At 36.0% G+C, this 19,774-nt stretch overlaps 1 protein-coding gene across 1 annotated transcript; it reads left to right on the forward strand.

The window, feature by feature from the left end:
* The first annotated feature begins 2,314 nt into the window (after positions 1-2,314).
* Positions 2,315-14,093, forward strand: LOC149236305 (uncharacterized). The gene is made up of 4 exons (XM_089461546.1): positions 2,315-2,808; positions 13,243-13,329; positions 13,423-13,515; positions 13,688-14,093. The coding sequence occupies exons 1-4, from the start codon at positions 2,665-2,667 to the stop codon at positions 13,883-13,885; spliced, it is 522 nt and encodes a 173-aa protein (XP_089317672.1). The 5' UTR covers positions 2,315-2,664; the 3' UTR covers positions 13,886-14,093.
* Positions 14,094-19,774: the final 5,681 nt, after the last annotated feature.

Raw genomic sequence — 19,774 nt, forward strand, 5'->3', positions numbered from 1 at the left:
CTTGAGCCGCTATGAAAATTTGTTAATTGTGGTTAAGGCTCGACTGTATAAACTATGGTACAAGTTATTTGTGCTATGCATCCAATGCTGCGCTTCTGATTAATTGTGCATAATCCCTAAGATACACATGTTAACGTGTCATGCAACTGTGGCAGACGGATTATTGATTATGTATGATAAATGATTTTGTTTTGAAACGGTAGAGCCTATGGTTCGGGTTATCTAATATATGCATTATGCATTATAGGATGAATTGCATCCATTGAGACATTCTAATTATTTATTCGTATTGGATAAGATATATGTCGGTGGTACTTTCGGCCATGACAATAGGAATATGAACATGCTATATGGCAAAGCTAGTTATTGTAAATGGATGACCTGATCTCCATAAATGTTGGATTGAATCCTCAAAGGAGGGATACTCGAATGCGGGATATTGAATAATATTGATTGATTCCTCCTCTGTGATGTGATGTAGGCATGGGTAGAAGTGCTTGTATTAGCTTTGTTATGAGGTAGTTGTATATGAACGCGTGTGACAACCATTACATCTAAATTTATTACAAGCTAAAATTAGTAAAGGAAACCAATATGTTACCTTTAATACTGTGGCTAGGAGGTGTCTACTGAAAGAGGACCCAAAGTTGATCATAATTCATGGAACAAGGTACCAATCAACCTTAAGCACAATGCAATAATAGGATGAAAACCTTAAGCATGACCACCAACTCATCGAATGGCCTTGAGGCTGCAATATGCAAGAAGAGGATGAAAAACATTGACTTTGAAAGCTTTTACAACCAGAGAACCTTAAAACCCCAACTCCCTCCTTAGGACAAGTGTATTTGAGTTTACCAAGAGTTGGCTTCCAACACACCCAACGCTCAATGCCAAACATGACATGGTACACTAAAACACAAAGACCGTAAAACCTTTCAACATATCGACAAAGTACACATTCTTCCTTTAAATACACATTCTAAGGAAACCCACAAATGACTTCTCCTCATTTTGAGGATGGTACATAAGTTAAATTGGATTGCATAGGGATTTCTTAACACAGGGTTCAAAATTATTACAACAATATACTCATTAATCACTAAATATGTCATTTGTAGGAATTGCAGTTAGGTGGGGAGGATAACACTCCTATCCATTTTTAAAGCTACACCCAATTAATAAGTTCTCCATGTGCCACAATAAATGAAATTTTTATGACTATAGTGACACATCCCTCGAGATTTCCTTCCACACCAACACTTTTATCCATGAACTAAAGAGTGACTATTTCATTATTATATTATACATACATGTTAATATAAGCATTAAAATTTGTATTCCTTTGTAAAAAATGCTAGTCCAAGAGATACATTTGATCACCTTGTCTTGTATCCAATATCCAATGTTGACCCCTATATCCTTAGATCTAGAGTGAAGGTTTCATTTCTAATGTTGTGTTTGAGCTTAAATTCTAATTAAATATTTGGGTTAGCCAAGGTCATTACTTAACTTAATGGCTTTGCAAATTACTTAACTTAATGGCTTTGCAATTATCTCATCCATTGTCGTAGCCCAACTGTAGCTTCCACTACCATTAAATGAAAAACCACTGACAAACAGAAACAGACACAGAAGCCAAACACCGTTATTGATACCTACGAAGGTGTGGCTTCATATTTGCAAGCTTGTACACACATATTCAGATTTGGGTTTCATGGAAATATTTTCTTGCTAAGCAAACTAATAAACCTCTATACAAAGTCGACCGCATGAATTATGCACGACTGGTTTTTGAAAATTCCCCTAAACGAGACTGTGTTTTATGGAATGTGCCCATCAGAGGGTACGCCATGAATGGACCCTGTGAGGAAGCCCTCCTACTCTATTACCAAATGCGGCAGAAAGGCATACAGCCCGATGAACTCATTATTCCCTTTATTCTGAAGGGGATGAAGGTTCATCATTTTATAATAAGAGCCGGATTGGATTGCAATCTATTTGTGGGGAACGCCCTTCTTGCTCTATATGCAAAATGTGGAAGTATAGAGAACGCACGCCAAGTGTTTAACAAAATGTGTGAGAGAGATTTGGTGTCATGGAACTCTATGATTGTTGGATATTCTTAGAATGGACATGCCTATGAGGCATTGACGCTTTTCCATCAAATGCTGCTAGAGGAGGTGGTACCGGGTCCCGTTACTATGGTTAGTGTTCTCCGAGCATGTACATAGGTTGAAGCTCTTCAACGAGGTAAGTGTGTGCATAGTTACATGATTAGAAATGAGATTGAGATCAACATCTTTGTAGATACCTCCCTCACAGATCTCTATTCGAAATGTGCAAGTATTGAAATGGCACGTCTATTGTTTGACAAAATGTCTTGACAGAGATGTTGTGGCATGACTGCATGCAGTCAAAACACCCACGAATGTGATGTAGGTTGGCTTCACGCCACTGTGCTCCATTTGAGAAAAGAGCCCAAGAGCATTTTCAACATGCCTGTTCATACCAAGACCCTCAATAATGTCTTGACCGTTTCAGAGGGGCTATTGCGAGGTTTGCATAATGGAGTTCGGACAGATTCAGGACGGGGGGGTTTTCTGCATTTTAAGACGGTGATTTGAGGTTTTGTTTCTGAAGCATAAAATCTCTGTAGCGAAAATGAAGTCTTCTCTGAGGAAGCTGCGAGGGTTTTCACTCAGCAAACATGGAGTTAAAGAGAAACTGGGCGCGGTCTATCACAGCCAGAAGCAGCAACAGCTGCCACCTCCGGCTTCCCTAGACGAGCTCGTTCAAGCTTCCCAGGTACCGATTTCATGGATCATTTTTCAAGTTACGGCATGCTGTTGCGTTATTTATATTTTCAAGAAAATTGAGCTTTTTCCTTTAAAAGAATTCGCGATAAAGAGGTTCTTGTTGCGTTTTAGAGATAGCTTGTGACGAATGATTTTCAAAAATGAAATGCGAAGCGTTAGTTCTCTTGATGAGTTCAGAATGTAGTGATTTCTTTGATAAATTGTAAAGTTAGGACAGGTTATGATATTTCAGGTTTCAAGCATGGAAGTTGAGCTTTGCCTTAAAATGAATTGCATTTTTTTTTGCCCAAAACGGTTTTATTCGAGTTATGCAGATCGAATTTAGGCGATGATTTAATCATCTAGACAATTCTAGAGGTTTATTAAGCCCGTCCTAACTTAAAAAAATATAGTGCATGAAATCACTACATCCTAGACTTCTAACATTTAATCCCAATGTTTTTTACACTGGATCTGTAAACCCGACAACAATCACTTCCGACGTAGCATTTCAATTTCTTTAAAAGCAAAGCGCGGTTCGATGCTTAAAACTTCCAATATCACAATGGCCTGTCCTAACTTTAGAGATAATCAATGAGGTATTCATTTAAAAGAAAAACTCTATGGCCGTGTGTGAAACTAAAATATCACGACAGCCTATCCTAAGTTCATAGATAATCACTGAAGTGTTCCTTTCAAATGAAAGATTAATTTCCATGGGTAAAAGTTCAAATATCAGGATAGCCTGTCTTAACTTCACAGATAATCAACGAAGTCGCTAGATAGAAAATCCTAGAAGTTTTTTATCACAGTGGCGGAAAGAACATAACTTGTTAGGTCATTGAGATGTTGCCTTTGGCAATCGGTGACCCCAGGGCTTGATCTCGTCACCTCTGGCTGGCATGTGTAAAGGGCTATCATGCTATGTTGAGGGTTGATTGTTATGTTATTTGAAGTTTTATGCATGTAGGTTGAGCTTTACCTTCAAATGAATTGTAGAATTATGTTAAAAGGGTTCTCGTTGAGTCTTTGTTGTTAACGATTTTCTAAGTTGATCAAATTTAGGGCTGTAAACATGAATCATCACGCTTCTAGATAATGCGAGAACTTTTGTGTGTTTTGTAACATGTTGAAGTGCAGAACTGAGTGGCTCGTTGAGAGGTTTACTTTTGCAATTACTGATTCTGCACAGTTTGAACTTGTGACCTCTGGCTGGAATGTGACAAGGGCTAATCGTATGACTCGCTGAACCTAAATTGAGTGAAAAATACAGCTCAAAACACTTCAAGTCAATGAGAAGCCATCTGCTCTGGAGGAATTAAATTGTCTATGAAATTTAAATACAGAAATTTTGAGTCTTAATTAGCTTAATGTTGCTTAGGTTCCATTCCCAGAAAATGATTGGCATTAGGAAGTTTGAATCTCTTTTCATTCAACAGTGTTGTTTAGATAATATCTCAGCACAGTCGTCTTCAATATCGTTTCATGCTGCATGCTTTGATTTTTGGGATAATTAAGATTTTATTAAAATACAACTTGTAACAAAATGAGGATAATAATGGTTTCCCCTGTTGATTCTGAGTATGTGCTATATTTTTCATTGCTTTACATCTTTCAAAAAAAGAGAGGACTTTAACATCTCCTTACTTGAAATTCCTGGTTTAAACCCTTATATGTTCATATTGAATATTTTGTTGCATGTGCTGTTAATCAGGCATAAGTTTTATTCAGTTCTGAGTAAATATTGCAGCTCAAAGTACAACAAACCTAAACTTATAAAAGTTTCATTCTAACACTTTTTCATCCAACTTTTAATTTACTATTAACAACCACTGAAAGTCGTCCCCATTCTACTAATCAGCTATAGTTAGCTTATCTTAATTAATTAAGCGTAAGTTGTATCCAGTTCCAAGCAAAATGCTGCAGTTCAAAGTACAACAAATATACTAATAAAAATCATATTCTAACCTTTTGCTATCCAACACATTATCTTAAAATTTATATCCATGAATAACCTGTGGCAGTCATTCCTAATCTAGTAAGTACTAAGCAGCTAGAGTTAGCTTATCTAAAACTACTTCTACATCATGCATTTTCCATTTTAAACACAAAGTCAAATTCTTTTTCGTTATTGAGAGTGTTTATGCTAAAGACAATAAGGGTGGCTCTTAAGTTTTTTGTTTATGTGCTACAGAATCTCCTCTACAGTAAGCGAAACCATTCTAGGTGCGGGGTAGGATGTGCAGGGTTGAGAGGGAGACAAATGCTACTTGCCTTCCTTTGTTCTCTCGACTCAGCAACTTGTCTGTTTGCTAAACATTAGAGGAATTTTTAACCTTTTAGAAGTTGATTATATGGGAGAAGACAGTCAGGATTCAAAATAATAAACTTATGTTCATTAATGAAATACCACTGGAGTGTTTTTGGTCATTCGTACTGAAAGAATTTTTGGTCATTCTTACTTTCATCTACATTTTTGTAATTAACTTGTACTTCAGACTCTTTTTTTTAAATTTTTTTTTTTTCAACTCGTGTCTCCCATATCTCTCTTACTTTCCAACTATGTTGCATGGAGAGTCAACATGTGCCTGATGACAAATCCCTTGTACCCTGCATTCCAGTGTTTTGGGGACTTAAAAATGGCTTGGGAATGTCCCAGAATAGATGGGGGCATCATGGGAGACATGGGAACTTCTAGGGCATTCCCAATCCGTCCCTCACAAAAATATCTGGGACAGTCAACTGACCCTTGAACCTACTGACAGTTCAAGATTATATCTATATATATAGATATATATAACCTAAATCCATCCCTGCACCTGCCTGAAGTCTAAATCCTACCTGCTTCTAATTTTCTAAATCCTACCTGTCATCTCAGCATATCATTCTAAAATTGTTCTCAGCAATTCCTTTCTGCAGCGCTGGCACTCACAGACTCCAGTGCATCATACTCTCAGTCAATACTTGCTATTCCTCTGCAATTCTTATCCCTGACTGTATTTATAATCTTTATCAGTGTCAGGGGGGTGGGCATCAACGACGGCTTTTGGGATCTATTTAAATTTTCTCTTTGAATTTATTTAAATTCTTATTCACAGTGTTTCTTATTTGCAATTGGAATTTATTTATTTAAATGTTTTATATTTATCGTGGTGAATTAAGAAAAAAATATTATTATTATTATATTTAATATTTTATTATTTTCAAAATTTTAAATATTTATGATTACTATTACTATTATTATTATAATATATAAAATAATTTATATATTATTGCCATCTCCAACTTTCTGTCCCCTGAAAAATTTGGGGGTGCACTCTGGTGGTTCCGGAAACTTACTCACCATCCCTGCTACCCCCCGTCCCAAAGCCAGTGCGACATAGCTTTCTAACTATGTGTTTGCTGCAGCAAGGTGGTACAATTCGAGTTCAATTACTTTTTCCAGAAAGGCAGAAACAAGTTAGTTGCTTGCAGTTGTCTCAAGTTATTTTGCTTCATTGAATAGAGTGAGAAGTCCTCATGAGTCAAGGCCAGTATAATCCCCATGAGATTTGAACCTTTCTGAACATTGCAAGTATGAATTCTATTCACCATTTGGACTAACCATGGAGAGTAGTTGCCTAAGATACAACTGTTTGCAGCTGAGTTAAGGTTGCTTTTCACTAATAAATAAACTAAGCTAAATAAAAGTGATTTGTAGACTGGTCATCTAGCATTCCATGCATTCTATTTTACAATTTTGTGGAACTTCCTATTATTTCTATAGAATTCTGTGGAACTAAATATTCTTTTCATCCTCCCCAAGTTAATGGTTTATTCAATCTACTGCTATTGTATTTTACATGATTGGTCTGTCCTGATCTATATCCCAGGTTAAATGGAATAATTTTCAATTATCTTGGAGTGTATAAGATGTTTAAAACAGAGAAACGGTTTGTAAATTCTTTAGTACTTCCTCTAAGATTGAAAAAAGCAGAGTCTGGTCAATTTCAATTTGATTTACTCTTGCTCCCAGAGTTCATTGTGAAAGTCTTGGATGAGATTTTTCTTAATTTTTTTTATTTTATTTTATTTATCAGGCAGGGATAAGTGGCTTTTATGTTAATTTCTTGTGATTGCAGAATGGTTCCGAGGTTAATAATTTTTTTCACAGTTATAGCTGGAATCCATTTATTGATAACCTATGTTCCTTCTTATAATATTCTACATAATATTTGACTTTTTTTTTTTTTTTTTCAAAGAAAAAAAATGTATATATTAATTAGGCAAAAATATATGCATCTTCTGACTGGCAATGGATTTTTCAGTTTTCCCAAAATCATGATTGGCTGTCTTCTAATCTTCCCCAAAAAAATTATTTGACATTGGTCATCCTGTTGATACAAATTACCTTTTTGTCATTTGCGTTATCCTTAGGCAGAATTGTTTGCAGGAGGCTTGAAATTTCCATTAGTTCCTGTGTAAGTTCACATACTAAGGATTTAGGGTAAGTGTTGCACCATTTTCTTGATCTACACATTACAGAAGTGTCGACCCTAAATCAAGGTGAACAACTTGCTTGGCAAGTTGAATAAATTCTGCCCTAATTGCTTGACGTTCAGGGATACAAATCTAATTCTTTTCAAATCTGAATCTGTTTATGAGAGATAAAACACACAAATGGCATAATAATCATTTATTGCTCATCATAACATTCAAATGCATGAGATCCACGCCTTCCAAGTCACTTTCATGATGGAACAATTGACTGCATAAACAGTTTAATTTTTAGCCTGTTTCCATTGCTTTCTTGCAATCATTCTGATAAATCTAGCAACAGAGAACATCTCCAAGGACAGAGTCATGCCAAAACAAGATGAACAATTTGACTAATATAATTGGAATGATCTATGTTATTGAAGTTCGATGTCTGGAGTTTGAGATCACATTATTCTAATCTGCAAGTATTCATGATGGGTTTGGTATTTTATAGCTTGATACATCTTCTAAAGACTCACATTAACGCATGAACAAGCCTATCTCTCTGCCCTTTGGAATTTATGAACAAGGTTTGCTACTCTGCAACCAGATCACACTCTGCTCTGTCAAAACGTTTCCTTTTTGAAAATTTTTGCATGACTGATATCTCAGGTATATCCAAAACTAAATCAGTGCTGATAACAGCCCAAACATCCACTCAATAATACTAGCATCACACTGGTTCTATCTTCTGTTACTAGGAGTTCAAGTACTAGCTTTTACTGCAGAATTCTTGAGATCATGCTAACGTCCTGAATGATCAAACTTTGGGGTTTATTTGCATCATTGTTATGTAAACTTTCTTGTTTTGGAACTAGTATATATCTTCTATTTTTTATTTTTATTTTTTATTATTATTATTGTGGATGCATTGTTTTACATACATAGTCTTGTGCTTTGGTGCTGGTGTCTTTATGTCATATCTGAACATCATTAATGTGTTTATTTGGCACTAGTTTGACCATTGTATGTTGGAATCTAAACTTTGATTTCATTTACAGGACTGCTCTCTTGAATTTTGGAAAATTTTGACATTGTTTCAAATTTGATTCATATTTAAAATAACACTTGAATGCTCATTAATTGGTATACATCTGGAAGCACTAAGGGAGCATTTCTATGTTGTTTCATCATTTACACAGGGTACTTCCTAACTGTTATTCTACCCTGGATTCAGAGGAGCAGCCAAGATTTTATCCATAGTTTCTTTCCTTCCAACTTTAGATGGGATCTCACCTCAACCTTCTGCCTTGGTGGTCAATCAACATCTTTGATGCCTGTTCGGGGTTGTGCCATATTAGGTTACAGATCATACATAATCAGATCGAGTTATGGACCAGCTCCAGACAGATCCAGAGTATGGCGCCTTCCACCCATTAGGGGTAAATCAGCTCCAGACTGATCCAGAGTATGACACCTTCCACCTATTAGACTAGGCCATACATAATCAGAGCGAGTTATGGACCAGCTCCAGACAGATACTTTGCAGATCCAAAGTATGGCACCTTCTACCCATTAGGGGTAAACCAGCTCCAGACAGATCCAGAGTATGGCACCTTCCACCCATTAGGGGTAAACCAGCTCCAGACTGATCCAGAGTATGGCACCTTCCACCCATTAGGGGTAAACCAGCTCCAGACTGATCCAGAGTATGGCACCTTCCACCTATTAGACTAGCCCTACATTTAGCAGAGCAGAGATAATATTTTCAAGAGTTTCCTTGCTTGGACATTAGATGATAGGAGAGCATTTTGCATATGTTCTTAGGATGCTTTTGTGCAGATTATAGTGGGTTGGTAAGGGATCCCCCTCCCCAAACACCCTATCAGCATAGTTAAGACTTGAGTTTAGGGCGGCTTTAATTATCTCTGGTAATAGAAAATGATACGGAGGATTGTGCATAACCCACCCCCTTTTTGATTCCAATAAGCAGAGGTGGTCACTATGGTAATCCGATTTCAATTTGTAGTTAGAAAATGGGGTCACAACTTTCCATATTTTTTGTTTTGTTTTGTCTTTTTACATCAAACAATAGTATATTTATTAGAACCATAGTCAACTAAACAAACAGGAAACAATTTATTTGACAGGTGGAAGAAGTGATAGGCTTAGAGCAATTGAATTGTAGGCCATGCTTCTTGACAAATTGATGAACAGATGTCTCCTTACTTGGAATTTAGGTTGGCACCATGGCACCATCCTGTCCATCATTATACACTAATCTTGTCTTTATCTTCTTCACTGTGAATGACTGGCCTATTCCCTGCAAATAGATCTGGGCATAGAGGAGCCAATCCAAGAACAGTAATCTCTAGCACAAGACAATATTAATGATCTAAATACCTAATCCTAAAGCTTGAGTTTGATTTTTCTCTACTGGTTCTGAATCTCTGATTGAGAATCTCCCACTCGTCATTATCAAACCTTCTCCTTCATCATTGGCATCAGCTGCACTGCTGAGGTACGTTGGTTGGTTGTCATTGGACTTGAGAGCTTGAAGTTTCAAATGATTATAGTAACAGACAGCCAGAAAAGCCAGTCCACACCCACTCAAGTTTATGACTGTAACCTTTTCATTTATTACAGACAAAGATTATGTTATGAGCAGCCAGTCCTTGACAAGACCAGCAACATTCATAGTCAAGGCTGAAGTCTTTCCTATCAGAATAAACACTGCAAGATTAAGAGCCAAGGCACAAGCAGAAATGTCATGTAATCCAAATCAAAGGAAGAGACCCTGATTATCAGAAATGGGTATTCTACTAAGGCCCAGGGGGTGCTGAGAAAAACAAGGCAACAAGGAGCAACAAAGATGTGATGGGATTCAACTTAATCCCTTTTGATGTTCGTGGAATTTGTATGAGAATCAATTGGGTAGTCTCACATGCAACTGCACTTAACTGGAGAATCACCTCCCATGCATTCATCTTGGCCTCCCCATAAGCTGAAATAGTAACTCCAATGGATATGGCCAACATATTGGCCTCGGGCTCACCTTTATAAGCTTCTTTATTCAGGGAAACCACAATCAAATACACAACAATGGGAATTAGAGCTTTCAGCATTTGAAATAATGATACTGAGAGGAAAACATAGGCAGAATTTGAAAACCAGAGACCCAAAGAATACACTTATCAATACTATGGGTTCAACGAGCTTGAAGACTCTTACAATAGCAACAGCCAGTGTTGAGTAGAAGCCCATGTGAATCATGGTGGGATTGATCACACTAAAGTTGTCAAGCAATGGAAACTCCAATGGATATGGCTAACATATTGGCCATGGCCTCACCTTTATAAGATTCTTTCTTCAGGGGAACTGCAATCGAATGCATATCAAATGGGCACAAGAGCTTTCAATATTTGAAATATCGATACTTTGAGAGACATGCACCAAAGGCTGCATCATTTAGGATTTGTACTCAGTTTAGGTGTCATATTCAAGGGGAAGTTGTTATGCTTTCCACCACTTCATAGATTGTTAGAGTGATGAAACAAAAGAGGCTCCCTCTTGAGGCTAGATTATGTCATTCATATCAGCTGTGTTGTTGATTTCCTAGCTCAGCCAGGTCTTGCCAAAACTCTGTTGAGGTTCAAAATTTATTATAAACTGAAATGTCTTCACAAGAATTGACCTCATAAAATGCCATAATCACAAGATATTCCATACATGGCTGTGATTATGGCTCGCAAGACCCTTAGACTTTGAGCAATGAGGCTCGCAACATCACTTATGATTATGCACTCTACAATTCTGTGACCAGCTGAATGTCAAGCAATTGAACCGCGATTTAAATCCTATTTTGTCAGCAATAAGTACTATACTTTGTCTTTATTTAGTGTAGAGAACCAAGCACTTATTCTGCTCATCTATAGAAGGGAAAATGGTTGTTTTCCTATGAGGTATAAGGAAATCCTATCAGATGTTTTGTATTTTCGTATGGAATTGAATCATACTCCTGCACACTGTAACATTCATATATATCAACCTGTAGAGGCTTTAATAACACCTGGTATTCTGGTTAGTGATTTTATTGGACCTCATGTGCATATCCTACATGCACAGGATGGACTATTCATATGTTACAAGGTATTATTCTTATTATTTAGGGTGCACATCTTCAAGTGCTCAAGAACGATTACTAGAACAGTCAGTTAATTCTGCAATTTAAAGGATGAAAAAGGAGGTTATAGGAGTCTAGTTTTGGTTCGCATCCACAATGTCACACTAGTCTGCTTGGGCATGGTTCTCATGGTTTAATAGTGACTTGAGGAGTCATAATACCACAGATCACTAAACACGAATAACTAAGGTAGCCCAAGGACAATAGCCATCTTTACACATTAATTAACAGGTCTTACATTAATTATCCTAGGGGGTTTTAATACTTCCAAATGCTTAAAAAACAGTTAGTAGAGCATTCACATTACACATTCCAGCAATCTTTTCTATAAACCAACCAAATGCAGTCAGGAGAGCCCTCCTTTTACACTATACAACCTTATTGTTAGTATGATCAACCTTATTTTAATATATAGTGTGACAAACCATATGTGACAGGCAGGTGGAAAACTTTTCTCGCAATTGACTAAGCGACGTCCTGCGAGCCAGACTTGAGACGGAAACCCTCGTCATAAGTTTATGCTTGGCTCTTTTCCAAACAAATGAAGAGTCAATGAGGTTTTGTGTAATCACTTCTGGTATCGTATTGGGTTATTGTTAGAAGCGATAATTGGATTCGGATTCTCATCGAGTGAGTTGTTCTGCTTTCTCAATTTGAGAGGGTTTGTTTGGAGGGAAAAGCGAAAGAGGACATACAAGAATAGTGAGGGGAAAGATGCAGAGGAAGAGGATTGAGAACATTGCCAGAAGGTAGGCTACATTTTCCAAACGTAGGTGGATTGCTGAAGAAAGCTTACGAGCTCTCGGTGCTCTGCACTACAGAAGTTGAACTTGTGATTTTCTCCCCAGCAGGAAAGCACTATGAACTGTTTTTTAGTGCAAATCTTACTATTTTGATTCTAATAATCATGGCTATGCAAACCTCATGAGATTCTTACTAATAACCCCGGTGGTGCAAGCCCTAGTAAGCTCGATGTTGAAAAACTTAGTGTAAAACCTCCAAATCGCTGGTTTTGTTGTAGTGCTTATTGGAGAGTATATAAAAAATTTCACACCTTTTTATGAGATATGGGAGGAAAACATGTTAAAGATTTTTAATAAATATAAAATTTCCAAAATGATGCTAGTTACGTGTGATTCTTTTTTCATTGTTTGTGAATATGAAAAATGAAACTCAATGTTTTTTCATTAGTGCACACATATTTCATTATATAATTGCATATAGAAAAATCATTCCAGAGCCGATAACAATAAAAATGAAGAATTTATGGTCCAACGTTATATTTAAGGGAGATGTTTAAGGATGACGTTTGAATTTTGTTTTTCATTTTAAGACATTTGGAGCAAATATTAGGAAGGACTTTGAGAAAGGATTGTCCTTGATTTTCAAAAATGGAGTTGTTCCTTTCCAGCCATATGCCCCAAGTGACCATCAAAGGGAGAGCTCATATGTTTTTTGGATGTTTTCTTTATAGCCATTTTTTTACACATATCCATAGAGTCCCCATGCCATTGATGTGAATTACTTGTTCGGTTTTTTTAACCAAAATTTTTAACCAAACAAGAAAAATTAAAAAAAATGCCTCAAGATCAAAGACTGAAACAAAGACCTATTGACATACCTTTTAAAGTATGGAAAGAACTTGTAAAATCATATGAGAAGTTGGATGCACAAAGAAAAGCCGGCAATGAGAGCATTCAGGTATTGAATTTTTCATTAAACATTATTTAGAATGTATTAATACTTATAAGTATCTTAGACATGTATTTGTGTGAAAATAAATTGAATTGGTTTATGTTTAAGGACAAGGCATCCAAGGCGAGGTTAACCAAGACAAAAGTCACTCATCGTAGTGGCCAGAAAGGTTTAAAAGCACTGATAACAACCTTTGTAAGTATATTAAACATGTGATATTTTTTTAATAAATTTTGTACTAGAAGAAAGTCATTGTTATCTAATTTCTCCCTATTTACTGATTGATAGGAACTAAAATATGGAAGACCTCCAAATCATTTGGAAAAGGAGGTGCTGCAGCAAAAGAGATGGGTTGAATTTGTTGTTTGGATGGACTCTATGGTATGTAATTTTAGTTGGATTTCCAATATACTTTTAAACCATATTTTCATTTTATTTTTTAGTACTATTAGATATTATATCTTACCTCATTTTATGGTTAACATTGTATAACAAAAACATGCGTTGTGTTATGTAATTAATACTAACATGTAATGTTGATTTTTTTTGTCAGAATGCTATAGGTAATGATTGCCAAGACGATGATCCAAATTATGTTCAACATATATCAGGAGATGATGAGGATGAGGATGAGGATGATGGTGGTGAAGGAGGAGATGATGATGATAGTTCCGGTGTTGGTGATGATGTGGATCAGAGTAATGAGGATGGTCAAGATGATCATGAGGATGATCTTGGTGGTGGTAGCTAGGCATGCACATGCATTGTTTTTTATGAAGAAATTATTGTGTAGAATGACATTGTTATGTTTAGATGGGTGTTGTGAATTTACCCTATATCAATGAGACATTTTGATTTTGTAATCATACGATGAGTTTGATTTATGTATGTTGTTAATTTATCGTAGAATAACGATATTCATGAAATATTTTGATTTGTTAATCATATTTGAATTTTACTTGTTTTGATTAAAAATAATACTGATTTTATTAGTATTATGTTGCTATTTTATACATGTTTTGAAAATTGTTAATGACACATTGTTATTTTTTTGGATGGATGTTGTCAATTTCTCTTAAATTTCTTTACAAATGATTTTGAATTGTGATATCTGCTTTAATGATATTTAGAAACTATCATATATTTCACTATGAATCTATAAAGGGGGTCATATATGTAAAGAAAAATATACTCTATATAAGAAGTCAAATGCAGATGTAACCATGGATGCAAAATTGGATGTTAAACTAGGAATTAATACAAAATGCAAACAATTGACTTACAAAGTGTTTTAAATTAGAAGTGAAAAATTGTGCAATAGTTGACACAAAGAAGGGAACAAAACATGGCATACAAAAGGATATCAAATTGGGCAAAAACAAGGACACATAAATGGGCACCAAATTAGATGCAAAAAAAGACAACAACTAGATGTAAAATAAGATGCAAAGTTGAGCGTTAAAAAGAAGCAAAAAATGTTACAAATTAATATGCCAAATGATGATGCAAATAATGGTGTAAATTTGGGATGCAAACTTGGGTGCAAAAAAAGGAAAAAAAAAAGATGTAAGAAAAGACATAAAACAAGATGCAAAATGGGGCTGAAAAAAGGTGAAACCAAGGATGCCATATTGGATGTAAAAAATGATTCCTAATGACATGCAAATTTAGGCTCGAACTCAGACACAAAATTATATGCAAATGTGGACACAAAATGAGGCAAAAAAGATGCAAATTTGGATGGTGAAAACGATGTAAAACTAGACACCAAAAAAATGCAAAATTGGATGAAAAAGTCGGTGTAAATAATGGTGCAACATGGGACACAAGTAGACACAAAAAAATGGTGCAAAAAGGGGCATAAAATAACTTAAAATTGGATGCAAAACTTGGTGTAAAAACAAATACAAAAGTAGACGTAAAAAATGGCTCTAAATTGAATGTACCATTAGACACAAAATAAGATGCAAAGGTGGACACAACACATGACTCAACATAAGATGCAAATATAAATGCAAATTTGGATGCTCAAAATGATGTAACATTAGATGCAAGAGATGGTGTTAAAAATGATGCAAAATTGGATGAAACAAATGACGCAAAATATGGTGCAAAATGAGATGGGAAAAGTGGAGACAAATCAAACGTAAATGTGGATGTAAAAAATGGTCCAAAAAAAGATGCAAAAATGGGCACAAAAATGGATGCAAAATTTGGTGCTAAATCAAATTCAACACATGGTGCAAAGATAGGCACCAAAGCTGGTGCAAAAATAGAAGCAAAAACTAGTGTAAGACTAGATACAAAACCTGGCGTAAGACTAGATGCAAAAACTGACACAAAATGGATGCATAAAAAGATGTTAAATTGGATTCAAAATACAGTGTAAACTTGATGCAAATGATGGTGCAAAAATGGAAGCAAAGAATGACACAAAATAGGAAGCAAAAGAGAATGAAAAATAGATGCAAAAATGACACAAAACTAGAAGCAAAACCTGTCATAAAATAAGATGCAAATCTTGGTTCAAAATTTGACGCAAAAAATGATGCATAGTTTGGTGTAAAAAATGATGCAAAATCTAGCGTGAAAAAGGATGCAAAATTAGGTGCAAAAAAGGACGTTTTAGAAATTGTACAATAGAGCCAGATTTAGCGCCAGGTTGCTCATCACAATTACAAAAAAAATGCACTAAAATCTGGCGCTAAATCTGGCGCAAATCGATGGTTTTGTTGTAGTGATTGAAACTGCACAATGTGCAGTTTCAGTTAGCATGGTTGCAACTTCGTAAAATTGCATTGCGCAATTTCGGGGGCCAATTGAGGCACTACCTCTCAGAATTTTGCAGAGCAAGCCTGGGAGGCTAGCGATAGGCAAGCTATGCACAATTTCTGGGAGAAAGGCAGAGCCTTCCATCACAGAAATGTGCAGTACAATCCATTCAAGGCAAGGTCCGGGCCAAGGCAGCCTAGACTCGCTACGGGCGACTGAAAATAGTAAAGACTGAATGCATGTACGAAGCTGGGTGTAGACATGAGTGAATGAAAATGCATGCAATCAGTGGGTGCAGGATTTAGTAAACGGGAAAACAAGTAAGTGTGTGAAGCAAGTCACCGCAACGATGATCGTTAGTGCAGAAACAATCTCATGCATGCGACAACAGGGAGATGCAATGGAAAACTTGAAACAATGCTTCTACAAGCTAGCATGCATTAAAACGACAACAAGTGTTCAATGAAACCAAGAAAACAACACTCACACAAACCGAAATACAAAAAGCGACAGAAAAGAAGCAAAAGACATGAAAATTGGACTTACCCAGAAAAATATTATCTGAGTGTGTCAAATGCTCCTAGATGCGATGGGGGATGCCAGAGCTCTAAGATCGAAGTGAAGAATGAGCTCTGAATCATTGAACAAATAGTTTTGATAAGATAAAGGCTTATGAAGTGCATGCCACAAACCTAGGAAAAAGCGACACTTGGTGGGAGGTTTCTAATACGGATTTTGCATATAACCTCCAACTGCTTAAAATATATCCCTAAAATTTAGGGATGCTTTTCGATTTTTTCTTTTTTCTTTTTTGGGAAAAAGCAGCCCATGCATGCAAAACAATATTGCTCATTCCTGGAGGGAACCTGTCAACTTGGGAGGACATGCAACGGACTGCAAGCCTTTGGATGACTTCTGCGCAGTCTCTGGTCTGAGTGGGTCTGGCTGCCCCTCAAGCTCTATGCAATTTCTAGATTGAAGCCAAGGCTGTCAGCTAGATCTGCACAAATTTTGAGAGCAAGCCCAGTGATGGGCTGCTCTGCGCAATTTTCAGGGGGAAGGCAGTCTGATTTCTCTACGCATTTCTGGAGAGAAACATGCTGCCTTGATGCTTTGCGCAATTCTGGAGAGAAAGGTTGGTTGCCCTCCAGTTCCATGAAATTCTTCATGTGAGCACAACAAGTAGTTAATGACCAAGTCACAAGATGTAATCTTGTGGGTGGAAGGCAAATAAGCTAGCCAACACAAGCTGATAAGCCACAAAAACTCAACTGAAGTATAAGTATCTGTTAGTGCAAGACATGGTGATAAGGATGGTTGGTAGGAAGGCTCCAAAACGAAGCTAAGGTAAAATTTTGGAGGATGGTTGTAGCCGCTACAACAACTCTAAGCCATAAATTGTTTCCCTTTGGAAATTCGGGCATTGCTATGTATTCAATGCAATGGATAGGTAATTGGCATGCTATTAGTTTATTATAGATCATGACTAAATAAATTTGGTAATGGGGTAAGATATGCACCTCTCCTTGGTCAATTTAGATTGTTTCTCTTATTACTATTCATAAATCTCCACTCTTCATGGTTTGTAGTTTTGGTTAAGTTTGGTTTAGCATTTGTGGGTAGTGTGACAACTTTTTGGGTTGTCTCTACTCCAACTGGTATAAAAATTTAGAATTTTAGTGTGAATTTTATAGATTTCAACCATAAATAAATAAATCCCTCAGCTAGTTGCTTAGGAGTTCAATTGTGTAATTGTAGTGTACCAGGAAGGGTGGAAATTCTTTGGTTTATGGATATGGGTAAATGAGCTTCATGGAAGGTGTTATGTGTATCAATCATGAGTTCATATTAGTCGTGATTGAAAAATCAATGAATTTCTCTTGTTGGGCCCCCTTCTATCAGTATGAGATTTATTGCACAACATTATTTGTCCAAGTACTGACGATTGGAGGGGGAATCAGTGTCTCAGTTCTTTGAGGTCTCCCTTCATGACACATAACATCGAAAATGAGTAGAAGAAATTGGTGAATTAGATTCAATAACTTCAATAGTAAATCATTACTCTATATTTAAAATATAACTAGCTTATCTCTAGTGCGACATCCACTATGGAAATGTTGATAAACCATAGAAATTTGATATAGAAGATTTGTAATTTACTCTTAGTCAACGGTAATCATAACCTTCATTTTCTAGCAACATTATCAATAGTAGAAGGATTGATATGCCTGATCTAAATTCTTGTGTTTAGTCACAATCCATAAAATGTGAGCTTAGAGATTTAGTCTTATTCTCTCTTGATAATTAGTATGTGTTTTAAGTGTTGTAAAATTTTGGAGGTGATTTGGTGAATTTATACCTCTAGGTATAATAGGCCCACATTATGGGAATTTTTTCTTCTTTTTTACTCATGGGAATTCAGAGAAGCTTCTTATGTATAAATTATCCCTGGAATATAACCCATGTTTTGAATTTAAGTATGAAGGGTCATGCATTTGTGTCTTAGTGTGTGTGGATCTATGGATAACAAATGGCATTCTATGTATCAAAACCCCACATGCCCCCTTCAACTCCTTATCACCACTTCTCATCAAAGCATGAATTGGTGCATGAAGGATGGCTAAAACACCTTGTTATACCTTTCCATTTTTGTTCTTATTAGAGTTAAAGTGAACAACAATGAACATTCCGCATTGATCAAGCAACATAAGGGGAGGCGATTTCGATTATAGTGAGGTAGAGAGCCATAGGCATAAGCACATTAAGATATTCAAAATACCTTTCAAAAGTAAGAGGCAAACAACTCCCATATGATCACATCCATGTTTAATTTCTAGGTTTCTATGCTATATGACACCCAAAGAGATCCACTATTTCATTGTAGTTGGGACCAAAGACATGTTTGTTAGTCCCATTAAAACCTCTACAAACACATTAAGAACAACCCCAAATAATGTCATAGGTCAGGTGAGGAACTCTTACAATGTTGATACGATGGAAACCAATGTGAGTATTTGTGATTCCATTGAAGAAAGGGATGTTGAAGGAAGACATGGATCCTTTTAGAAATATACAATGACAAGGTATTCTTGTAGATTCCATATGTTATGTTTGTATGAATCAAATTTAAAGGCATTGAAAGAGCGGAGAAATGTGCACAATTACATGATTAAAAATGGGTTTATGCCCAAAGTCTTAGTAGCTAATAAATTCATTGAGATGTATAATAAATGTGTTTGCATGTAGAAAAAACACCAAAGGTTTCACAAGATTTTGTATCTTGTAACTATCTATTTATTGGGTTTTCCTAGAAGGCCTTGGAGAGGAGGTGATTTATTTGGTTTCATATATGAAAGATGAAAGGATAACATTGAATTGGAACTCTTTTCAGGTGTCCTTTCAACATGCAATCAATATGGTTTGGTGGATTGAGGTCTTGAGTCTTGTGAAGTGATTGAAAAGGAATGCAAAAGGCATATTGCAAAGGTTTTGTTCCCTATGATGTGTTACATGGATATAAAGCTATTCTTCATATTGCTAAAATTTTCTGAGAGATAATTAAATTTACTAAGAGAAAAATAAATTGTAAACAGAACAAAACATAAAAAATACCTAGCAATGCAATACATAAAACATAAACACAATGCACACAATGTTTACCCTAGCGTTGTAGCCGTTACAAAAACACCCTAAAATTTTGTTTACCACCAAATTTTGGGTCCCCCTATGCTTGCCCAAGTTCTTAAGGGTTATGGTCATGCTTTCAAATTAGTCAATTCATTATCAAACCTTATAGATAATCATTCTTTCATGATGCATATTACCCATGCTCACTTTCTTCTTCGTGATTCTCATGCCATCATATACA

The sequence above is a fragment of the Pinus tabuliformis genome, chromosome 8, assembly GCF_031772625.1.
Source record: "Pinus tabuliformis cultivar Carrire ecotype Pingquan chromosome 8, CPIR1, whole genome shotgun sequence".
In the NCBI taxonomy this organism is placed as follows: Eukaryota; Viridiplantae; Streptophyta; class Pinopsida; order Pinales; family Pinaceae; genus Pinus; species Pinus tabuliformis.

Coding starts and splice junctions, on each gene's coding strand:
- LOC149236305 (XM_089461546.1), top strand. CDS start 2,665: ATGAAGTCTTCTCTGAGGAAGCTGCGAGGGTTTTCACTCAGCAAACAT. Junction 2,809..13,242: donor AGCTCGTTCAAGCTTCCCAG/GTACCGATTTCA, acceptor TTTATGTTTAAG/GACAAGGCATCCAAGGCGAG. Junction 13,330..13,422: donor AAGCACTGATAACAACCTTT/GTAAGTATATTA, acceptor ACTGATTGATAG/GAACTAAAATATGGAAGACC.